At 37.2% G+C, this 22,394-nt stretch overlaps 1 protein-coding gene across 2 annotated transcripts in view; it reads left to right on the forward strand.

The window, feature by feature from the left end:
- Positions 1-22,394, forward strand: part of NDNF (neuron derived neurotrophic factor) — a 46,511-nt gene that overhangs the window by 17,209 nt on the left and 6,908 nt on the right. For both annotated transcript variants that reach the window (XM_017676866.3, XM_017676865.3), the window contains exon 2: positions 15,226-15,414. In XM_017676866.3, the coding sequence (XP_017532355.1) occupies positions 15,227-15,414 (188 nt within the window). In that variant the 5' untranslated portion in view covers position 15,226. The remainder of the gene's footprint in view (positions 1-15,225; positions 15,415-22,394) is intronic.

Below are 22,394 nucleotides of genomic sequence, written 5' to 3' on the forward strand. Positions count from 1 at the left end.
TTAATGAAAATTAGAAATCAGAAAGTTCAAACAATGAAAATACTGGCAATGAAAATCATAGTACCACTATCACCAGATAATAGATCACAGTTGGAAGAGACAGAGCTTCTGAAGGTGCAGTCCATGAATTATTAGCACCTGCACCTCCAGGGAGTATCTTAGAAAGGACATGTCTCAGGGTCTACCCCAGATTTTTTGTACCAGATTTTGCATTTTAACAGGAAACCTGGGCAATTTGTGTGTACAATAAGGTTTGAGAAGCACTGGTCTATACCGCTCCTATTCTCTGATCAGAATGTATCCCAACCAAACTATATTTACACAACAACCTATTACAAGTTTAGCACCATAAAATGGTCAAAAGCATCCATAACTTACTTTCTATTTAGTTTTTATTATCTCTTGTGAAACAAATTCCATAAATCAGCATCAATAGTTGCTTTTATTACTTTTATTTCCATTTATTCATTACACACCCACAAAATGTCATGAGCATTTGCTTGGTGTTGGGTCTGTATCAGCATTACAGCTATTGTAGACATTGAGAACATTTCCTTTCTATGCCAGGGATCTCAAGAATATGTACAAACAGACTTCAAAATGGCCTGCAGTAGGAGTAGGCACACTGAAAAGTGCACAGCTACATTTCCCTGTGGTTGAAGGAGCTTGAGTCTTGAAGAACAAGCAGGAGTTTGCCCCCTTTGAGGAGTCACCCTAGCAAAAGAGGTGGCTTGTGTGTCAGCTCGGCAGCACATGCTGAGAATGTGAAGCAGAATGTGGGGAAGTTGTAGGAAATGAGTTTGATAGAGTATGTGCCATGGACTTCATCCTATAGTTCCTGGGAAGCCATCTGATCTTTTTTTTTTTTAAGCAGAAGAATGAAATGTTTTTGTTTATTAAGGTAATGTCAGTACTGTGCAGAATGATGGAGGAGAGAGGTGGGAAGTGGGTGTGAAAGCAGTTAGGTGAGATGCAGGAAGTGGATAATTTGAGGCCTTGGCAGTTGGGATAAAGAAGAGAGAATAAATCTAAGGACCTGGGGATTGAAAAATTGGATCATTTGAGTAACTGGCAGGACTGTGCTGCTGAGGTATTACCAGCATGTACTGATTTTCATGTAGCATCTCAGGTAACCCTTCAACAGGCTTGCCAGAGAACTACTATTCCATTTCAGTCAACAAACATGGAAACCAGGGCTCAGAACGATTACTGGCAGGGAGGTGTTCTAGGAAGGAAGGAGCAGAGCCCATATGCAAATTCCTGCCTGAGTCTGTCTTGGAGAAGCCAATGCCAGGCCACCTCACATCTCTGAGAGCTAGATGCCTGTGCATCAGAAGGGAAATGGATCTGGAGCTAAGAATCAATTTTGAGGCTTTGGCAAAAAACACCCCCAACTTCCTTGAATACTACAGAAAGCTCAGGGATTTTTCTGATGGAAGAGATTATAGATTATCTTATGCTCTGTTATAAACTTCTTGAAGGCAGTATAATTAAGCAAATACTTATTTAGGGCCTACTTTGTACAAGAACTAAAAATGTCTATGTGAGGGGGATATAAAGATGAGTAAAAATGAATATTTTTCTAAGGGACACTTACTTGAGTAACCTCGTGTGAGCTTCATGAAGAACTTCTCTTAGGGACAAGAAAAAATATGAAACTAGCTGTACTCCAGTGAGATGAGAAAGCACCATAAGAATCAAAGTCTCTGGTTTCACTGAAGGACTGTGATTCTGCCTTATCAGCCTCTGAGGTCCCCAGGGAACTTGCAGTAGGCACTTAATAAACACTAGCTCCCTTACTGACAGCTACAGAGAGAGCTCAGATAACAAACCATCTAAGTAAACACCACGCTGCTGCAGTCCTACAAAGAATCTGCTGGGAGATTTTATAGCACTCTTTTTTTTTTAGTATCTCCCTCCAGAAAGTCAGGAGGCATCCTTCTTCTGTCAGAACACCTACTTTTCAAACTGCTGTCTTCACTTTCATGGCTTTGTCAGCTAAGTCTTTATTTCACGGAGGCCGGTGTCCTGCCCTGTAATGCATGCCGGCCACTGGGACTGGCTGGCCTGGCTGGAGTGCTTCCAATCCCCCCTTCAGCTGACAGCCGGCCTTAAACACCTGGGGCCGCCGCCCATCCCAGCACTCCTGGGCTTAGTGCTGGCCAGCTGGTGCTCATCTGATGCGGCTGGCTCGGCCTCAGGGAGTCACGGCCTGTCTTCTGGTCCCTGTGACTTGCCAGCATGTCCCTCTCGGTGGCTGAGGGTTGTTGCAGTTGAAGCACAGGTGAGGCAGCTTCCCGAATGTGAAGTTTAGTACCCAAATAGATCCTTCCTCTTGGTCTTTCTCAGTTTCCTCATCTGTGAAAAGTCTTGTCTAGTTCCAACATTCTGACTCTCCATGGCTGACTCCTGTCCATTCAAGTCTCTGTGGAAATGCCACTTCCCCTGAGAGGCCTTCTGTAACACTGTGAGAGCCCTTTTCCCTTCCTGGGGCTCCTGCAGCCTATTGGCTGGTTCACTTTTTTCAGAGTGCCCCTGCTCCCTGGACTCCTAATGGGAGTGGTTCTCTGGCTCATCGTCTCTCTTACCTGCCGCAGTGTGAGCTCTGTGCACTCAAGGACTTCACACATCTTGGTCACGGCTGGGCTCCCAGTATCTCAAGCAGTGCCTGGCACAGAGTAAGTGCCCAATAAATATTCAGCCAATGAACTCGACCATCCCATTATGCTTTCTCTTTTTAAAAAATTTCCTGTTGTCACTGCCTTGTTGATGAGTATTGCTTTTTATTACATCACCAGAAGCTGAGTTATAAAAGACTTCTTTGATCAAAATTTATGGAAGATTCAGCCCATGTGTTCAGCAGACATAGCTGGCAGAATGACCAAGGCAATTTTAAAAACCAGGTTTGTCATAAGAATAGGAATATCTTTGAACTTGAATAATTTAAGTACCTGGTTTTTGGTAGTATGATGAGTAGCACTACAAAGGAACTTTTTAAATTCTGAAGTCCCTTTGAGAAGGTAGTACATGTTACTTGAGATATACTTGTTATATAAAATTCAAGGTTACTGCTGATGGATGAGTGAAGAGAGTGATCAGTTTTTAGAATTTTGTTCCTGCTACAGTATTCTGTTCATATTTTAATCCTTGCTGTCACTAACACACACAACCAGAGATGATTGCAGTTCAGAAGATGTAGTGGTTAAATCAGTTTGGTCCATTAGTCTATCAGAATTCAATGAGCATTTACTATGTGTATTACAAAATGTCTGAAAAGATTGCTGATTGTTCTCCTTTGGAGTATTGTACTTCTTAGCTTGGTGTCTATCCTCATGACCCTGCCAGTCACCTGCTTCTTCAGCTTTCTCTATCTAGCTTTTTCCTGCCTGTCACAGAGCTCACCATCTGGCTCCTCCATGCCACTGCCCGTGTGGTCCACCTCAGTTTCCTATTACCCTGCCTTTAGGATTCCTCTATCACTGGGGCTGCTCTGCAGAAAAGTTCCTGCCTCATAGCACTGGTCATGTGACATTTGGCAGATGTGGCTTCCTAGGAAAATTCACAAATTTTATTTAGCCTGTCCAGACACAGCTTATGGAGAGGTCTGGTCCCATATACCAAATTGCAATGTTTTCTTGTCAAATTTTCTTCTTAATTTCCATATCTGTCTCTCTTAGCCTCCTGCTCAGTTAGCATAAACAACCCCTTACCAAAACTTTTGACAAATTAGGTGGCTTCAAATATGCATCCCTTCATCTGAAATGTAAGTTCAAAGAAGCAACTACTGGTGTGTTTGTGTGTATGTGTTGTTGTGTCTGTGTGTCTGTGTGTCCTTAATACCTCTCCCCAGTGTGCCTTAGCCACCTTCCCTGGGTACAGCAGGTCCTGTTTGTTATCACAACAACTGAAACCATCCTTTTTGTTTTTTGAATCCACATACCTTGCTACTTCCCTCCTTGGTCTCTGCTCCTTTGTATTTCTCATAAAATGAAGAAAATACCCTCCTCTTTTCTCTCCTTTCCTATACCTGATCCAATACAAGAATCAGTTTTAAAAGCAGCACCTAAAATGACCAGCAGTTCATAAATTATTTGATGCCATCTGGAGTTTCTGCATGACTAATTTCATTTCTCTCTGATTTCTGCAATCTCTTTGTTACTTATATTTTGCTGTTTTGTTGTACCTGAGTTCTTATAATCAAGATATTCTCTTTGATTCCTCTCTTTTCTTCACTTCTTACCTCTAACTCACCTGCACATTCTGGTGATGTGGTCTGTAAAACATTCCCCAAGTCTCTCCATTACTCTCCACCTCCTCCACAAAATTTAAGCCATCACCATGTCTACCATGGACAACTGGAGTAGCCTTCATCTGATCTGTTTGCTTTTACAAAGATGAGATTAATTTTTGCCTTTATAATTATCCTTTCCCTAAAATCCATTTTCTATACAATGAGTTAGTCCTAAAAATTATGGAGTGATCATGGTCCTGGCCTGCTTATAGGGCTTTCTATCGCATTCAGAATAGAATCTAAAGTCTTCGATATGGTTTGCAAGCTGTATGTGATCTGCCCTTTGCCTCCCACTCTCCCCTTTACCCACGCTGTTCCACACTGATGACCTTTCCTAAAGTCAGTACCCCAAGTCTGGGGGCACCTTAGGGCCTTTGCATCAAGCTATTTCTCTGCCCAGAATGCTTTTCCCTTGACATTTGTTTCACTTGTTCCCTCTTGTTCATTTCTCAGAGTAAATGTCATTTCCTCCAAGAAACCTTCTCTAAATATTCCGTTCTAAAGTACTTATCATCAAACTGTCTTCACAGAGGCTTGTTTTAATTCTCTGCATAGCAGTGAACACCAGCGAGTTTCGTTTTCTTATTTGTGCATCTTTGTGTGCCCTATCACCCCCGCTAGAGCACAGCCTCATCAGTTCAGCAGTAACCCTAGAAGAGGGCCTGGTATGTGGCAAGGAGCATTACCTACACGTTGAGTAAAGAAAGAGTAAATGAGTGAATAAATATACTGAGAGTGCAATGCTGCCTGGGTATGTAAATTTTGTCTTTATAAGTAGATTATAAATTCCAAGATATATCTTTTGAAACCTTGTATCACCTGCTTCATTTTGGAATATAGAGTCCTGGAAAACTCTTTTTTGTTGTACCTGAGTTCCTATAATCAAGATATTCTCTTTGATTCCTCTCTTTTCTTCACTTCTTACCTCTAACTCACCTGCACATTCTGGTGAGTTACAAAATTCTCTCAGTTTTGGAATATAGAGCCTGGAAAACTCTTAATCTCTCAATTTTTAGCTCTTTTGACCATATTTAGTTTTTGGTATCCTAAGAAATCTATGGAGTATCTTACTGAAAAGTTCCCTTCCTGGCTAAATTAACTGTAAAATTATCAAACCTGTAATTGACATATTATTGGCATAATGTCTAGTGAGTCTACAGCAACTAACCTCTAGCATCTTAGTGATTCTTTCCAAGGGAATTAGTCCTGGGTTTTCCTGCTAATAGAAATTCCCATTAATACTCTTCTGTGCTATTACTGCCGCCATGGCAAACCCTCTCCCGAGGTTCCCTCCCAAAGTAACTATTCAACGTGTGAAATGGATGCACACATTTCCTTAAAAGTACGTTGGTTTTTCTTCACTTCTGCCTTAGCCTGTCCTTTCTTGTCTTGCTATAAGGTAAAAGAGACCAAGTTGCAGTCTGTGTCTGTGAGAGACTGCGTTTCCATCTTATCCTGTCAGCTTTCCTAAGAGATAGGATGACCAAATCCTAGACTCTCAGGGGTTCACAACTACAGGGCACCTTGGAGAACTTCCAGGTCAGTGAGCCATCACCATGGATAGTTTTCCTGCCTGAGAGGAGGTGTCTCACTTCTCAGCTGTGATTTTTCCACTGAAAAATCCTGACCTTTGGGGTGGCAGGAGAAATTCTCTGTGGAAAACAGAAGTAGCGAAAATAGCGATCTTTGAGAAAGTAGCTTTGTTGAGGAAATACTTCTTCCTGCCTCCGTATTCTTTCCTTGTGGTTTTAGGATGTTATGTGAAACTTTAGGGACCCTCTTCACCACTCTTTCCAGGGATTTGAGCAGTTACTAAGAAACCATTTGTAAACCAATTGTCTTTTAGCTTTCTACATTTTCCCATCCTTTATAAAAGTAGATTTTGCTTTTATGAACCTTCACAACCAGTTCCCTACTAATCTCTCTTTATCTTTGTATAAGAATATTTTCTTCCTCACGTGTTACTAGATCACAGATACCTCAAGAAGAGAGGAGGTCTTGTATTACCAGCACATTGTTCAGTGCCTATCACAAAGAAGGCGGTCAATTAACGTATGTTTAACTCTTACTGATGCAGTACTACTTCCATGCCTCAGCTTCCCGACTTGCCCACCTCCATCTCCCTTCCCCAAATCTAGTTCTTTCTTCTCCCTTTATCTTACTTCTTGTCCGAGTTCTGCTCATGTCTTCCCCAGCTCTTGGTGATTCTTCACTCCAGATCTGTTCAGCACTTATTTTCCAAGCCACCCTTTTCCTCTTGGTGTGTGTTATCTCATTTTGCAGGAATCCTTTATGCATAATCAATGGCCACTCAACTTAATTGTAAGTAGTGGAGTAGTATGGGTCCATATTAAGTATCTTTGTACTTTCTAGTGTGTTTTTAGTGTAGTATACACATCAGGGACTCAGTATTTGTTGGCCATGACAATTCAGTCTTGCCTTGTAGGCTGATATATGCTGTTGCTAGTTACTATTGGCACACTGCCATGTTCCATCTTAGCTGGATTTCAATAGCCAGCGAGATGTGCAGTTTGTTAACTGCTTTGGGGAACATTGCACAGGAAGTCACTTTCATTTTGTTGCAGATCAACAGGAAATAAGGCTTAGTTGCCAAACTGAAGTAAGAAAAGCAACCAAGCATATTATTCTCCCCTTAGGAGCTTTTATTATCCAGGCATCATTAGCTCCTCCTAAGATAATGAAAATTATCCCAGTTATCTTAGTTGCACATACAGAGGAAATTTTGACAGGAGGAAGATATTTAGTATTTTGTACCAGTTACACTTCCCACTATCTTCTGCTTTGCTTTTACATTTATCATCTCTTCTAATCATCTATCAGATACATTTTAGGAGATCTATTCCTTCCTTTGGTAAAACAGGTCTGGCTCCCTGGATCAAAGACTATGCCTATTTATAGCACATATTTTTTGGCCATTTCTATTGTCCGTTATTCTTTTTATTGGCATTAATGATGGTGGGAATACAGGATTACTTACTTTAGAATTGTACCTGTTTCAAGCTCTTATTCTGTAGGCTTATCCATCTTTTAAAATTAGAGTTCTGTATCCTTGGCCCCACTATGAACTACACACCAGGAAGATCAGAGGGGAGGGGATGACAGAATGGAAACTTTACTCAGACCTTTGGCACGTTTTAATTTTACATTGCTTTTTCATACTAATTTAATTTCCTTCCCGAATGAAAGTTGGCAATCAGAGAAGTGGTAAAAGGAGGTTGGAGCCATTGCAGTTGAAATGCATGTGAAGGTCCTAATCCATAGATTATTGACATAATGAACTCTAAAACCCTTAATAACCATTCCACTATGTAATGACAGCCTTCATGTAGAGAGCTTTAGCCCTTGGATCTTGTGCCTGTTTTGCTGGGCTAGAGGAGCTAGCCTATTGCACCACCCTCTCACAAGAGAGATTGTTATTGCAACACAAGAGTGCACCTGGGCCCTGCCAGAGACTGCTCCTTAGGGCCAACCAGGAGCCCTGTACTTTAAGCTGCTTCATTTCACCTTGAAATTCCTGCCTTGAGGGACTCTGTATGTCCAAGTTGTCATTCTACTGTGAAAGTGCATGGGCAGACTCTGCTTATAAAGCAGTAGTGGTGGGCATGGGGACTGTTCCCCCAACCAAGGCTACATTTTTTTCTTTATACTTACAGCAAATGCCACGGATTTATTATGAGATGTGGCATAGATGACTCAAACAAAACAAATGCCCTCAAGTTTAAAAATAGAAGTTGAAGACTAAATATTTGCATTTAAGAAGGAAAAGAAAATAACAGAAATCTCTGCGGTAACCATTCCTTGAAATTATCCTCACTAAATTATAATCATGCACTTTCCACACTCTGTAATTAAACATTAGATTTCATTTATTCCAGATGCATTTGCCTAAAGTAAATTCAGAATGCCCATCCTTCTTCTTGGTCAATGTAAATTTGTTTCATGTTTGTGGCCTAAATGTGATTGGGTGCACTGGGTAGTTTTTAAGTGACTCTTAATAACAGTTTGGGTTTTGTTTTAATTGTATACTTTGTACAGCAAATTTATACTGATGAATCTGATCTTATTACGTTTTGTAACATTTAATGCCTATAAAAACTTAATGACATTTTTTACAAATATGTTCACATGTTTCTGCAAGAAATTTGCAAGACCTTTGGTTACTGGGATAAGCATGACGGAATTTGCTTTGATCCTATTACTCACAGGTAGATAGAGCTCCTGGCTCCTGTACTGAGGACTCTACAGTGCTGAGAAAGGTCACAGTGTCTTTAATATATGACACCTTTTTCCAGAAAGCCTTAGAGAGTTACATAAAAGCCTGAAAGAACTTTGTATTTACCAGATTTCCAAATGCTTTACATTAGTGAGATAATATAACTAAGCAGCTGTCTATACATATTAAAGGCAAACTTTTTAGTGGTTGAAATTTTCTCCCTACTTTTAAAACAAGATTCTCTGTTAGTGTTCATGGTTAAATTTACTTAAATTATTTTTTAAAGAAATAAACATTTAACCAGATTTCTTTGCTTACTATCATGGTTTACCCTCAAATAATAAATTTTCATTTTTATTCAGTGAACCAGTGGATTAATCGAGAAGGTAAATTGACTGTCCAACTTTGTGTAACTGGAGTCACATCTGCAAAATGACAGTAGTGGAGCTACTGCAGAAACCCTAGGGCAAGTTTTATTTGCTTTTAGGCATACTGTGTGGGTTTTTGGTCATAGAGGTCATCCTGGGTGTTGAGTTGATACTTTGGTACATTATTCAATCTGCCTTTAATTTTTGTCTTGCTTACCATTTGCCATTTCACAATTCTCGAGCATTTCCACAGGTTTGTGGAAGAAAGATAAGCCAGGTCAGTTTAACTATTTATTTTAACTACTCTAAAGTCTTCCTAGAATAAAAAGTTCAAACTAGGGCTAAAAATAAAGCCTTAGAATTTTTGGATATTTTCCATTATCCATTATCTGTTCTACTCCTTACCCCTTATGGAACAATAAAAATGCTTCCTATTTCTTCATTGACATTTTATTTAAAAACAGGTCTTCAGAACACTCCCTGCAGGGCACACTCCTCCCCTTGCCATCTGTGGGAGGGAAGCAGAAAGCCCAAGCAAAGAAGGTGAGGGATTTGAGTGGGAGAAGCAGCCCAGTAACCACAGTTCAAAAACATTCAAAATAAAACCACTCTCCACTCTTGTTGATCTATGGTGTTTACCCACTCACCAGAGAGGGGGCAGCAAATGTAAAAATAAAATTTTATACATAAAGGTTCTTCTTTCAGAACCACTGCTCATTTACCTTTTTTTTAAATCAAGGTATAATTGATATATACTCTCATGAAGGTTTCACATGAAAAAACAATGTGGTTACTACAATTACTGTATTATCAAGTCCCCACCCATACCCCAATGCAGTCACTGTCCATCAGTGCAGCAAGATGCCACAGATCCACTATGTGCCTTCTTTGTGCTACACTGTTCTCCTCATGATCCCCCCCACACCATGTGTACTAAACATAATACCCCTCAGTCCCCTTCTCCCTCCCTCCAGACCCTCCCTCTCACACCCCTCCCTTTTGGTAACCACTGGTCCCTTCTTGGAGTCTCTGAGTCTGCTTCTATTTTGTTCCTTCAGTTTTGCTTCATTGTTATACTCTACAAATGAGAGAAATCATTTGGAACTTTTCTTTCTCCACCTGGCTTATTTCACTGAGCATAATGTCCTCCAGCTCCATCCATGTTGTTGCAAATGGTAGGATTTGTTTCTTTCTTATGGCTGAATAGTATTCCACTGTGTATATGTACCACATCTTCTTTATCCATTCATCTACTGATCATTTACCTTTACTCTAATGTAAAATAATTGACTCATACAATGTCTCTAAATAGTTTGACCTTAAATATGTGTGTGTCATATAAATTAATTATATTTAAAGATATTTACTTTTCAGTGCCCAAACTTCTACCTCTGTAAGTATAGAACACTTTTGATTAACACTTTGATTAACACACGGTTAATCTCTGCACAATTATATTTCAAAAACAATTTCTTCTTTTAATCTAGGATACACTGGCATTCCAAAGGATAAAACTATCTCACATCACCAATAATCTAGGTTGTTAATAATCTGGATTAAACGTTGAGGATATTAAATCATTAAGTCATTTCTCTTTTCTCATTTAATTCTTGGTGGATCTGAAGGTATGTGTACCAGATAGAATGAATGCCTTTGACAACATGAGTAGTATCAGAGTTTTAGATTAGCATCTCTATACCTGATTCATCAGAAGTTTTCAATTGAAATCATCAAAGTGAATCTCAGTAAATAGGATAATACCACCTAGTTTTCTTGGGCTGTGAATAATTGTGAAGCCAAGTTGATAGATCTGCCTAACAAAATAAAAATATCTGTAATCATCCTAGCAACTTTCTACTCTTGCTGGACATTTGATTGTAGAGAGATATGGCAAGATTTCTTGCTGTACAGAGACGTTTCTTAGATTATCCACGAGATGCCCGGGACAAAAGAAATAATGTTGAAATTCTGAGCAGTGCTACTTAGTTTAAAAATAAGCTCTGGATATCTAGAAGTAACAAAAAGAAATGAGAAAAGTTATGCCATTAGAGGGCACTTTTGTAATTTTAGAAGAAAAGTCTGTTCTTACAGACCAGCCTACCTAAGTCTTATTCTTAAGAGGAATGTATTTTCAGTTGTTTATTAAAAGTGACTAATTCTTATGCTGAATATCTGAGAAAGAAAGTTTTGTTGGGAGGGGAAAATCTATAAAATCTTAAAACATTCCTTTAAACCATATCTAAGTAAAATCTTAAATTTCAGTCAGTGAATATAAGCTATAAAAATATGCACAAATGTCTGTATGATAGTTTTTTGATTAGCTATATTCAATGCTTCTTTTAAATATATTTCATTACCAAAAATTCTGCTTGTAACTTGATCAAATTGAACAAATGGTTAACTTTCCCTAATAATTGAGCACATTTTTCTTCACCAATATATGAATGTTATCAGATAGCTTTTGAAAATTATAATCCTATGGAACACAAAGTGCCCATGTTTTGGGATCATACTAATTTTCTCCAGTTTAATTGAAAAGTAATTGACATACGTCACCATATGAGTTTAAGGCATACATCATGACAGTTTGATTTATATGTATTATGAAACAATCACCAGTATGGGTTCAGCTAACAGCCATCTTTTTATATAGATACAAAAAAAAGGAGAAAATAAAAATAAAAAGCACTCTTTTGAAAAGTATCTGTTTTGTCCATAATTGCTGTGGCAATTAAAATGGTTAGAAACAGAAAGTATGACCTGATAGCATTTTAGCTGCAAAAATATGACAGTTTTTGTAAAGAAAACAAAGAGTAAAGTGGAAATCTATTTCCTGTTGGTGGCAATCAACATAAAAATATCTACCTGAGGCAGTAAAGTAGGTAAGTCAGTAAAATAATGACTTAGTGTCAAGAACTGTGAAGAGTGTGAGATCTCACCCTACTTGCAAGCTAGCAAGTTAGCCTTCCATAGTTACGTTGGTGCTAGATGGCACAAGATTCCTGGGCCAGAGACAGAGGACTTTGTTACTCAGAGCAGTAGCAGACTCCACAGCATCATCATTTCCTCCCACTGGCTCCCTGACCCCCCTTTTCCTACAGGATGATGCAAAGAGGCCAGATGGCACCAGCCATATAGCAAGGTTTATTACAAGACTGGAGTCCTGAGCTTAGGGAACCCAGATCTTTTATCATGCTCTCTCTTTTCTCCAGAGGCTTTATCTTCCAAGGCTGTTCACTACACAGATATCCTTGAAAAGACAATCTGTAGCACAAAGCAGTCAATTCTTCTGCTCCCAAAATAAGCAAAAACAAGCCCAGAGACCCCTGGAGAATTGTATCCCAATACTTACTCTGAATAAGCTATCATCTGAAATTGTTCACTTCAATAAATATTAAATTGCCAAATAGCTGATATGGGAAATACATAATAATCATATATACCATATTTTTAAAGACAGTCATGATAAATGGTTCATATTTCTCACATCATATTGTATTCACTATGATCTTAACTATTTAAGCCTCAGTTTGATCCTTTCTGAAACCCTACATCATAGGGTTGTGGCTAGCATTTCATGAGATAATATATACATAAAGCACTTAGAAGAGTGCCTGCTGTGCAGTATGTAGACAATAAAATTTATTAATATTGTATTAATTCAAAATTCATCTCCAATTATTGATTTAATAAGGAAAAAGTTTTTCCCAGGAGCAGCTGAGGATGCTTGGAAAATTCCCACCAATCAGAATTAGCTAGTTCTCTAACTCTGGGGCTGCCCACATATCCCAAATACCCTGTAGCATTGGGCAGCTTATCCTACTCTGTTGTGCAGTGGTCCTGTGCAAGTGACGGCTTCATGGGCAAACATGAGCATTCATGAGGCTAGGCTGCCCCTGAGTGGAACTAGGGCAAATATGCCTGAGTATCTCATACTCAAATGCTGCCCTGGCATGTTTGCTTTAATTTCCTAATCAGTATGGAAAGTCAAATTCTAACCTTTTCTAAAGAGACATACTTTATTGTCTAGCATCATCTGTTCTCAGGAGCACTGGATTGGGTCAAGTTTCAGGAATGCTACAACAAAGCAAGTGGACTATGTTTTATTAGGCTGAAATAATAAGTATTTCTTAACAGGGGCAGCATATCAAATTCTGTTCACAGTTTCTGTTTCTGTTAGCTCAAGAGGAAGGACATCAGAGAGGAAAAGGAAGGACTAAGAGTCATGGGTGGAGGTCCCATCCAGCTTAGCCCACCATGTCTCTGTTTCAGATAGGTTCACTGTCTTGATTTTGGTCCATCCAGCCATCTTCTGTACATATAACTCTTGTCTGCTGTTAGTACCTCCTGTGAGCTTCTGCTTACATCCTCAGCTTCCTTTGAATTTCACCCTAACAGTCATCTGGATATCTGAGAGGCAGATTATTTAATGAAACTTAAGGAGGCCTTGTCTTATTTCTAAACTGCTAGCTAGTTGGAAAGAGGAGTTCAGTATTCAGTCTCAGAACCATTCATTTTCAGAGTGTAGAGATCATCTATCCAAACCCTTCAGAAAATTGAGGTTCAATGTGGTTAAGTGAATTGCCTAAGATTACACATCCAGTTAGGAGCTGAAACAAAAAAGTCAAGTTTCTTAGCTCTCAGTCAAGTTTTCATCCAATACAGTAAAATTGAGAAATAAGGATGGGAAATAAGAGTCTCTTATAAGAAATTATTGTTGGCTTTCTTGAGAGATAATATAGAGGAGAAAAGTTTGGTCTCTGTAATCAGATTCATCTGGATTTATATCCTTTCTCTGCTTATGTAAACAGAAGCTTATTCTTTTTTATAAGAGTAGTACCTACTTCATAAGGTTGTTATGAGGACTAAGTGCAACAGTGCAGTTAATAACTTAGCACTGTGTTTTGCACATAGTAACACTCAATTAGTGATGATATTTTGTATGGAAAACTGCAGACACACATGGTAGGAAAAATTGTTTTGGAAAAAAGAAGTTGAATGAACTCTGAGAATGCTCACTGTGAGAAACCTACTTCTGACACTGTCATAAAAAAGAAAAGTTTATATGCTTAAAAACATTTTTAGTTGTATGATTGTTTCTCATAGCACTAAGAGATAGCATTCAATTAAAGTCAAATGATAGTTTAAGTAGAGGTGATCTCAGCTATAGTAATGGCTCTTTAGAAATAAAACTGGCATTCACTTAATTTCAAGTTATTGCAAATATTTGCATTTCACTTTCTCACTAAAGTACTTTAAATGTAAAAACACTGTATTTCTCTAATGCTTGAGTTTCCTGATATATGTTGTCAAAGAGATAAGGGAAAACAACTCCTTACATAGTTTTTTCCATGAGGAAAAAAAGAACCAAATCCTCAGAGGAAGCAAAGCCTTCCACAAGCACTTGACATGAAAAGAACTTGCCTGAGGTTTCCTGGTGGGAACCATGAAACTTGTGGAAGATGGTGTCCTTAACACCCCTACAGCAATGTGCAGCAGAGAGTGATCCATAATTATAAGATCTTTGATGAAAGTCTGTGATGAATGCCAAAATGTAACTCAACAAAAATTCTCTGCTGGAGTAGTAATTATATAACTCTGCTGGTGGTTATGACAAATGACTTAACTATTCAGCTTTCCAATGGCTCACTTGATCTGAGAGTAGGAATCCAAACCCACTTTCTCATAAAGTAAAGGCTTATATATAAATGTTGTGTTGAGGAGTCTGGACATCTATAATAATTAGACATCAGTAAATAACTCATCATGTGATTCTGGACAAATTGCTTAACCTATCAGAAATTTCAACTTTATAATCTATAAAAATATCTGATTTTATGAAAATATGATCTTGGGAATAATAATAATTTACACATATAATTCTTGGTCAAATTTCAAAGAAGAATAACAAAAATTGTGTCAAGAAGAATAATAATTCTGACCAATAGGTCTCTGTAACTTATAGTTCAAGCTTTGAGACTTTTGTATTCAGATTTCTGTAATGACCATATTGACTTCTGCTATTGAAAATGGGGATTTTCTCTCTGGATAACCAGGGAAATTAATGGACCAAGAATCCTTTCATTTCAAAATCTTTTTAATATCTAAAATTCTAGTGAATTCATTATTAACTCCATGAAATATTGGGGGGAAAAAACAGGAAATACTTTGAAAAAACAAAATGTGATTTAAGATTATGTGCATGTATCCAAAATACATAATGCAGGTTTAACTTTTTGTCAGAACTAAAATAGTGTTAACCCTTTACAAAGTGCAATTTGCCGAAGTGTCTGCTGCACAACTAACGTAAGCCATCTTTTCTGTTACCCCAGGATGATGCCTCTCCACTGGTGTCTGCTGTGGCTGCTATTACCACTGAGCTCTAGGACCCAAAAGTTACCCACACGAGATGAAGAACTTTTTCAGATGCAGATCCGGGACAAGGCATTTTTCCATGATTCATCAGTAATTCCAGATGGAGCTGAAATTAGCAGTTATCTCTTTAGAGACACACCTAAAAGGTATTCTCCCTGCAATACTTTCTTTATAATAAACTCTTAAAGGATGCCTGTAAGAAATAAAGTAACCTTTTAGACTTAGATAGTTTGCAATCAAGCTGTTAACAGAATTGCCTATTTCTCTGTAAGAAATAGTAAGAAGAAAATGGCAATACAACTTCTAACCACTAAATAGAGGCTGTTTGATTCTTGTTGATTATGATCTCTTTTGGGGTCAAGAGGACAACCCTTGCATTTCTTACATATTGGAATGATTATATCCTTATCTTCAGAATAGTAAGAAATTTTAAGATGGACTCTACACAACTAAATTGAAATTAATTGAGAATAGGGTTCAAGGTGGCAGCATAAGAAGACCCTGAACTTACGCCTCCCATAGACACACCAAATTTATAGCTATATATAGAACAATTCTCTGAAAAGGACCCAAAACTTATTGAACAACTCCTTTTAAAGGATAAAAAGGCCACACTGAGACGGGTAGGAAAGGCAGAGGCATAATCTCTCCAAAAACTCCACCTCAGCATGGCAACCCACAAGTGGGATGGATCTCACAAATACAGAGCGTAGTTCTGATAGTTCTGAGGAGCAAGGGATTCAAGGACCACATCAGGCACCCCTATCCTTGGGATGTGTACCAGAGAGAATATGTTAGAGAAAACATCTTGAAAGTCAGTGGGTGTATTTCCAGGAGTCCTAAAGGTCTGTGGGAAATTAAGAGTCTGCTCTTAAACTGAGAGCTCACAGACTCACTCACCCTGGGATCCAGCACAAAAACAGCAAATTTAAAGCACCTAGACCATATTTAAAGGAGATTCATTTGTTAATTTTAAATCATAGGCTGGTAGGGGTCTATTGGAACTCTCCAGAGGCAGAGGCACTGGTAGGTGTCATTTTTGTACTTTCTATCTGTCTTTCTAGTGCTGCATGCCCTACCCATGTGCTCTTCTACAGCTATGTTCTGCTAAACCTGGTGGGCAGACTTACCCTGGCCCTTTTCTCTCTTGAAACTCTACCCTACAAACCTGGCAGGTAGGCTTGACCCAACCCAGGGCTCTCCTGAGGCCCTGGCCTGGTGTTTCTCAGCAGCTCCACCAAAGCCAGTGGATGTGTGCAGTCCACACAGGGGACAGCCTTGGAATGCATGATTCTGCTGACTGGGGACGGTCATGATTGCATTTCTGAGACTCACAGAACTGCAGCAATCAGAGGACAGTTCTTCTTAGGCTACCACCCCCACAGCACTTCACAGACGCAGATTAAACACATCCCCAGTGATCCTATTACCTCTTCTTCGAGACTGAGTGAGGTAGAAGTTTCACCTAATACACAAAAACAAACACAGAGAATCAAGCAAAATGAGGAAACATGAATTCCAAATGAAGGAATAAGATAAAACCATAGAAAAAATTTTTTAATGAAACAGAAGTAATTAACTGACAAAGGGTTCAAAGTAATGATTTTAAAGGTGTTCACTGCTATTCAGAGAAAAAGAGATGAACACAGAGAGGGCTTCAATAAAGAGACGAAAATATATGAAAGAGCAAAAACAAGTCACAGAGCTGAAGAATACAATAACTGAACTGAAAAATACAACAGAGGGTTTTAACAGCACACTGGATAAAGCAGGATTAGTAACCTGGAAGACAGGGCAAGGGAGCTCACCTAAACAGAATAGCAGAAAGAAAAAAAGATTTTTAAAAAGTGAAGATAGCTTAAGGGACCTATAGGACAACATCAAGCAGAACAACATTTGCATAATAGGTGTTCCTGAATGAAAGAGAGATAAAAAAGACAGGAAACTTATTTGAAGAAATAAAGGCTAAAAACTTTCCTAACCTGGTGAAGGAAACAGACATACAGATCCAGGAAGCCTAGAAAGTTCAAAATTACATGAACCTGAAAAGATCCACACAAAGACACATTATAATTAAAATGCAAAAGTTAAAGAGGAAAAGAAAACCTTAGAAGGAGCAAGATAAAAACAGTTACATGCAAACATACATCCATAAGTCTATCAGCAGTATTTTTAACAGAAACTTTGCATACCAGAAGGAAGTGGCATGATATATTCAATGGCTGAAAGCAAAAAAATTTCCAACCAGGAATACTCTACTTGGCAAGATTTTATTTCATAATTGAAGAAAATTAAAGACTTTCCAGATAAGCAAAAACTACTCAAATAGAGACTTCCCAGATAAGCAAAAAACTACAGGAGTTCAGGACCACTAAAATGGTCTTATAAGAAATGTTAAAGGGACTTCTTTAAACTGAAAAGAAAGGATACTAATTAGTAACAGGAAAATATTCAAATATATATAAAATATGTATATTGAGACTGGAATATAATATAAATAGACATCAAACAACAAGGAAGAGAGCAAGAGAAGAAAGGAACAGACAGAAACTACAAAAAAGTCAGAAAGCAATTAACAAAATAGCAGTAAGTACCTATCTATCTATAATTACTTTAAGTGTAAGTAGACTAAATTCTTCAATCAAAAGAATTTTTTTTAATCCATCTATATGCTGCTACAAAAGACTTGCCTCAGATATAGGGACACACACAGGCCAATACCCCTGAGTAACATCGGTGAAAAAATCCTCAACAATGTATTAGTAAACTGAAGGCAACACTACATTAAAAAGATCATATATTATGATCAAGTCAGATTTACTCCAGGGATGCAAGGATGGTTCAACATCCTGAAAAGATCCACACAAAGATACATTAACAAAATGAAGGATGAAAATCATGATCATCTCAATAGATACAGAAAAGGCATTTGAAAAATTGCAGAATATGTGACAAAATTTAACATCCACTTATGATAAAAACTCTCAACCAAGTGGCTATAGAGGGAACATATCTCAACATAACAAAGGCCATATTTGAAAAATGCACAACTAACATCATATTCAATGGTGGAAAGCTAAAAGCTTTTACTCTAATATTAGGAAAAAGACAAGGATACTAACTCTCCACTTTTATTCAACATAGTATTGGAAGTTATAGTCACAGTATTTAGGTAAGAAAAAGAAATAAAAAGCATCCAGGTTGTAAAGGAAAAGGAAAAACTATCACAATTTGAAGATAACATGATTTTATATATAGAAAACCTTAAAGACTCCACCAAAAACACTGTTTGAACTATTAAATGAATTTGTTAAAGTTTCTGGGTACAAAATCAGTATACAAAAATCTCTTTTGTTTTTATATAGTAACAATGAATTATCAGAAAGAGAAATTAAGAAAATGATTCCATTTATAATTACATCAAAAAGAATAAAATACCTAGGAATAAATCAAGCCAAGAATGTGATAGACCTAGACACTGTAAACTACAAGACATTGATGAAAGAAACTGAAGACACAAATGAAAGATATTCTGTGATCATGTACTGCAAGAATTAATATTGTTAAATGTCCATATTACCCAAAACAACCTATAGATTCTGTATAATCTCTGTCAAGATCTCAATCCTATTTTTCACTGAAAAAGAACAATCCTAAAATTTTTATGCAACCACAGAAGATCTTGAATAGCCAAACAATCGTGAGAAAGAACATAGCTGGAGACATCATGCTCCCTGATTTCAAACTATATTGTACTACAAAGGTATAGTAATCAAAACAGTATGATACTATCATAAAAAGAGACATATAGATCAATGAAACAGAATAAAGATCCCAGAAATAAACCCATGTACATATGGTCAATTAATTGATCACAAATGAGGCAAGAATATACAATGGGGAATGGTCAGTCTCTTCAATAAATGGTGTTGGGAAAACTGGACAACCACATGCAAAAGAATGAAACTGGACTGTCTTATGTCATTCATAAAAAATCAACTCAAAAATAGATTAAGGATTTGAATATATGCCTAGAAACCATAAAACTCCTAGAAGAAAACACTCTATAAGCTCTTTGACATCTCTTTTGGTGATATTTTTTAGATCTGACTACAAAGGCAATGACAACAAAAGCAAAAATAAGCAACTGTTTCTACATCAGTCTAAAAGGCTTATGCACAGTGAAGGGAACCATCAACAGAATAAAAAGGCAGACTATTGAATGGGAGAAGATATATTGTTAATTGTATATCCAATAAGGGTTGATATCCAGAAACTATAAAGTGCTAATACAACTCAATAGCAAAAAAAATCCAATGAAAATATGGGCAGAGGATGTGAATGGAAATTTTTCCAAGAGAGATATACTGATGGCCAACAGGTACATGAAAACTGCTCAACATCAGTAATCATCGTGGAAATGAAAATTAGAACCACAGATTGTCTCAAACATGTCGTAATGGCCCTTACATAAAGAAAAGAAGCAGTAAGTGTAGGCAAAGATGTGGAGAAAAGAGAATGCCAATGCAATGTTGGTCAGAATGTAAATTGTGCAGCCACAATGGAAGACAATGTGGAATTTCCTCAAAAAACTAAAAAGAGAATCACCATATGATCCAGCTATTCTACTTCTGGGTGTTTATCTGAAGAAAACAAAAACACTAATTCAAAAAAATATATGCATTCCATGTTCATTGCAGCATTTTTCACAATAACCAAGATATGCAAACATCCATAAGTGTCCATCAATAGGTGAATGGATAAAGAAGAAATGGTACATAAATACAGTGGAATATGACTCAGCCATAAAAAAGAGTAAAATCTTGTCATTTGCTACAGCATGGATGGACCTAGAGGGTATTATGATAAGTGAAATAAGTCAGGCAGAGAAAGATAAATAGTATATCATTTCATCTGTATAGAAAATATAAAAAACAAAACAAATTCATAGATGCAGAGAAAAGACTGGTTATTGCCAGAGAGGAGGTAGGGTTGGAGGTGGGTGAAATGGGAGAAAGGTGTGAAGAGGTAAAATATATGTCAATGGGATGTACTGTACAGCATAGTGACTGTAGGCATTAACATTGTATTGCATATTATGTTACTTTATATGGTGACGGGGCAAGTAAACTTATTATGTGATCATTTTGCAGTGGATACATATGCAGAATCATTATGTTATATACCTGAAAACAATAAAATGGTATATGTCAATTATACTTCAATTAAAAAATAACCCAAATAGCTTAAAAAATTAAATTAATTGTATGCATATGATTCTTCAAAGGTTTACACTGTCTTAAGAATAATATTTTCTTGACCAACATGACCAGATCCTGAGAACATCAAAACCATGATAAAAATAGACTCTGTTCATGTACCTTTACTCCAACATTGACAAATTGGGTTCACATAATCCTTCTAAATATTTCAACCTTTAAAAATCACACACACACTCATATCATATAAACTAATTATATTTAAAATTACTTACTTAGCAATGTGCAAACCTCTTTTTACTTTTGTAAGTATAGAAGTTGTAGTTAAACTTTGGACAATTATATAGCAAAAGAAATTTCACTTTTTAACCTGGTACAAATTGATGTTCCAAAGGATGAAACTATTCATATTACCACTAATCCATCTTCCAAAAGTTGAGGTTATCTCATTATTGGTCATTTTCCTCTTGTCACTTAACTTTTGATTGACAATAATAATGGTAAGTAGTGCTTCTCTTCCATGTAATGCCCAGTTGTATTACTGTCTGGTCAATCTGAATGATAGTAGGTGATCAGGTTTCCTATTTTGAGTGAAATGACCTCTTGTTTGGCTGTCATTTCGGCACGGCCTCAGTGAAATTATTTGAATAAATATAATACGTTAGGAACTGACTTGTCAGTAATACATAAAATAGTTACGAATCTTTAAATGACATCCATAAAAGTGAAGGCACAAAATGCAAGTATGATTATATTGAAGGAACTCTGTGTTCTAGGACTTACTGAGACTCAGTCTGTGAAAACAGGAAAGGGCATCAGGGCATCATGATAATTCAAATTAGACTTAAATATTAGCTGAGTTCTTGCTCAACACATTTTGCTTTTCAGGTTATTTTGTCTTTCGAAATTTTTGAATGAATCAAAATTTTTCATTAAAGATTACTTCAGTCTTCACAGTATTCTTTAAAGACAGCATTCCACATTGTGTGATTATATCACTTAACCAAATGAAGAGTTTATCCTCGATCTATCTTAAACATTAAATGTGTTTTGGTTCTAAGAGTTATCTTAAAAATCACAACATTTTTTTCCCCCTAAACCAACATGTCTTTACTACAGGACATTTTAATACAGTCAGCATTTGTGTTGTCTGTCCCTGTCTTTATTTCTTTCATTTATTTGTTCTTTCTATTTGTCTTTTTTCCCCCACAAATAATGATTGGAAGCTTTGATACCTACAGTGAATGGACTATTTACTTACACTAGTTAAGAACTGCAGCCACCACAGAAACATCATTTCTAGGGGTAAAATATGCACTGGGAGACTCACAGACATTGTTGATATTATAACTAAAGATGAAATTCCAGATAAAGTTTAGCAGAAGCAAACAAACAGCAAAAGACAACAAGTTCATTAAATATTCTTAAGTTTATACATAAATTCCAAAGGCTAAGTGGTTCATGGAATGTTTATTCCTTAGCTTTGGCATTCTAATTTGGGACCATGTTTCTTCATTATTCATTACATTTCTGTTTCTTTCACTAGCCCACAAATACCTGGACCACACAGATCATGCCCTGTCATCTCTGATTGCCACTCTCTTCCATGAGTGCTCTGTGCATGGTAGACAACGAATAGTTGTCAAATTGTTTAAGTTTATCCAAATTATCTTTTAGCCCTAATCCTAAGTGCTTCCATATGAAAACGTTGATTCTAAGGGACTTCCTGCTGTTTTCTGTGTATAATGATTACCTTGTGGAGTGTAAGCATTGTTTTATTTGTTATGGTTATCTATGGCCTGGATTTAAGTTCCTAAGACACATTTGCTTACTTGGGGAAATAAGCTACTTTCTTGTTTGAAATGAGAACAGAAGGTAATAGATGAACTGGCACATTGATTTCTCCT

Source organism: Manis javanica, chromosome 5 (genome assembly GCF_040802235.1).
Source record: "Manis javanica isolate MJ-LG chromosome 5, MJ_LKY, whole genome shotgun sequence".
Lineage (NCBI taxonomy): Eukaryota > Metazoa > Chordata > Mammalia > Pholidota > Manidae > Manis > Manis javanica.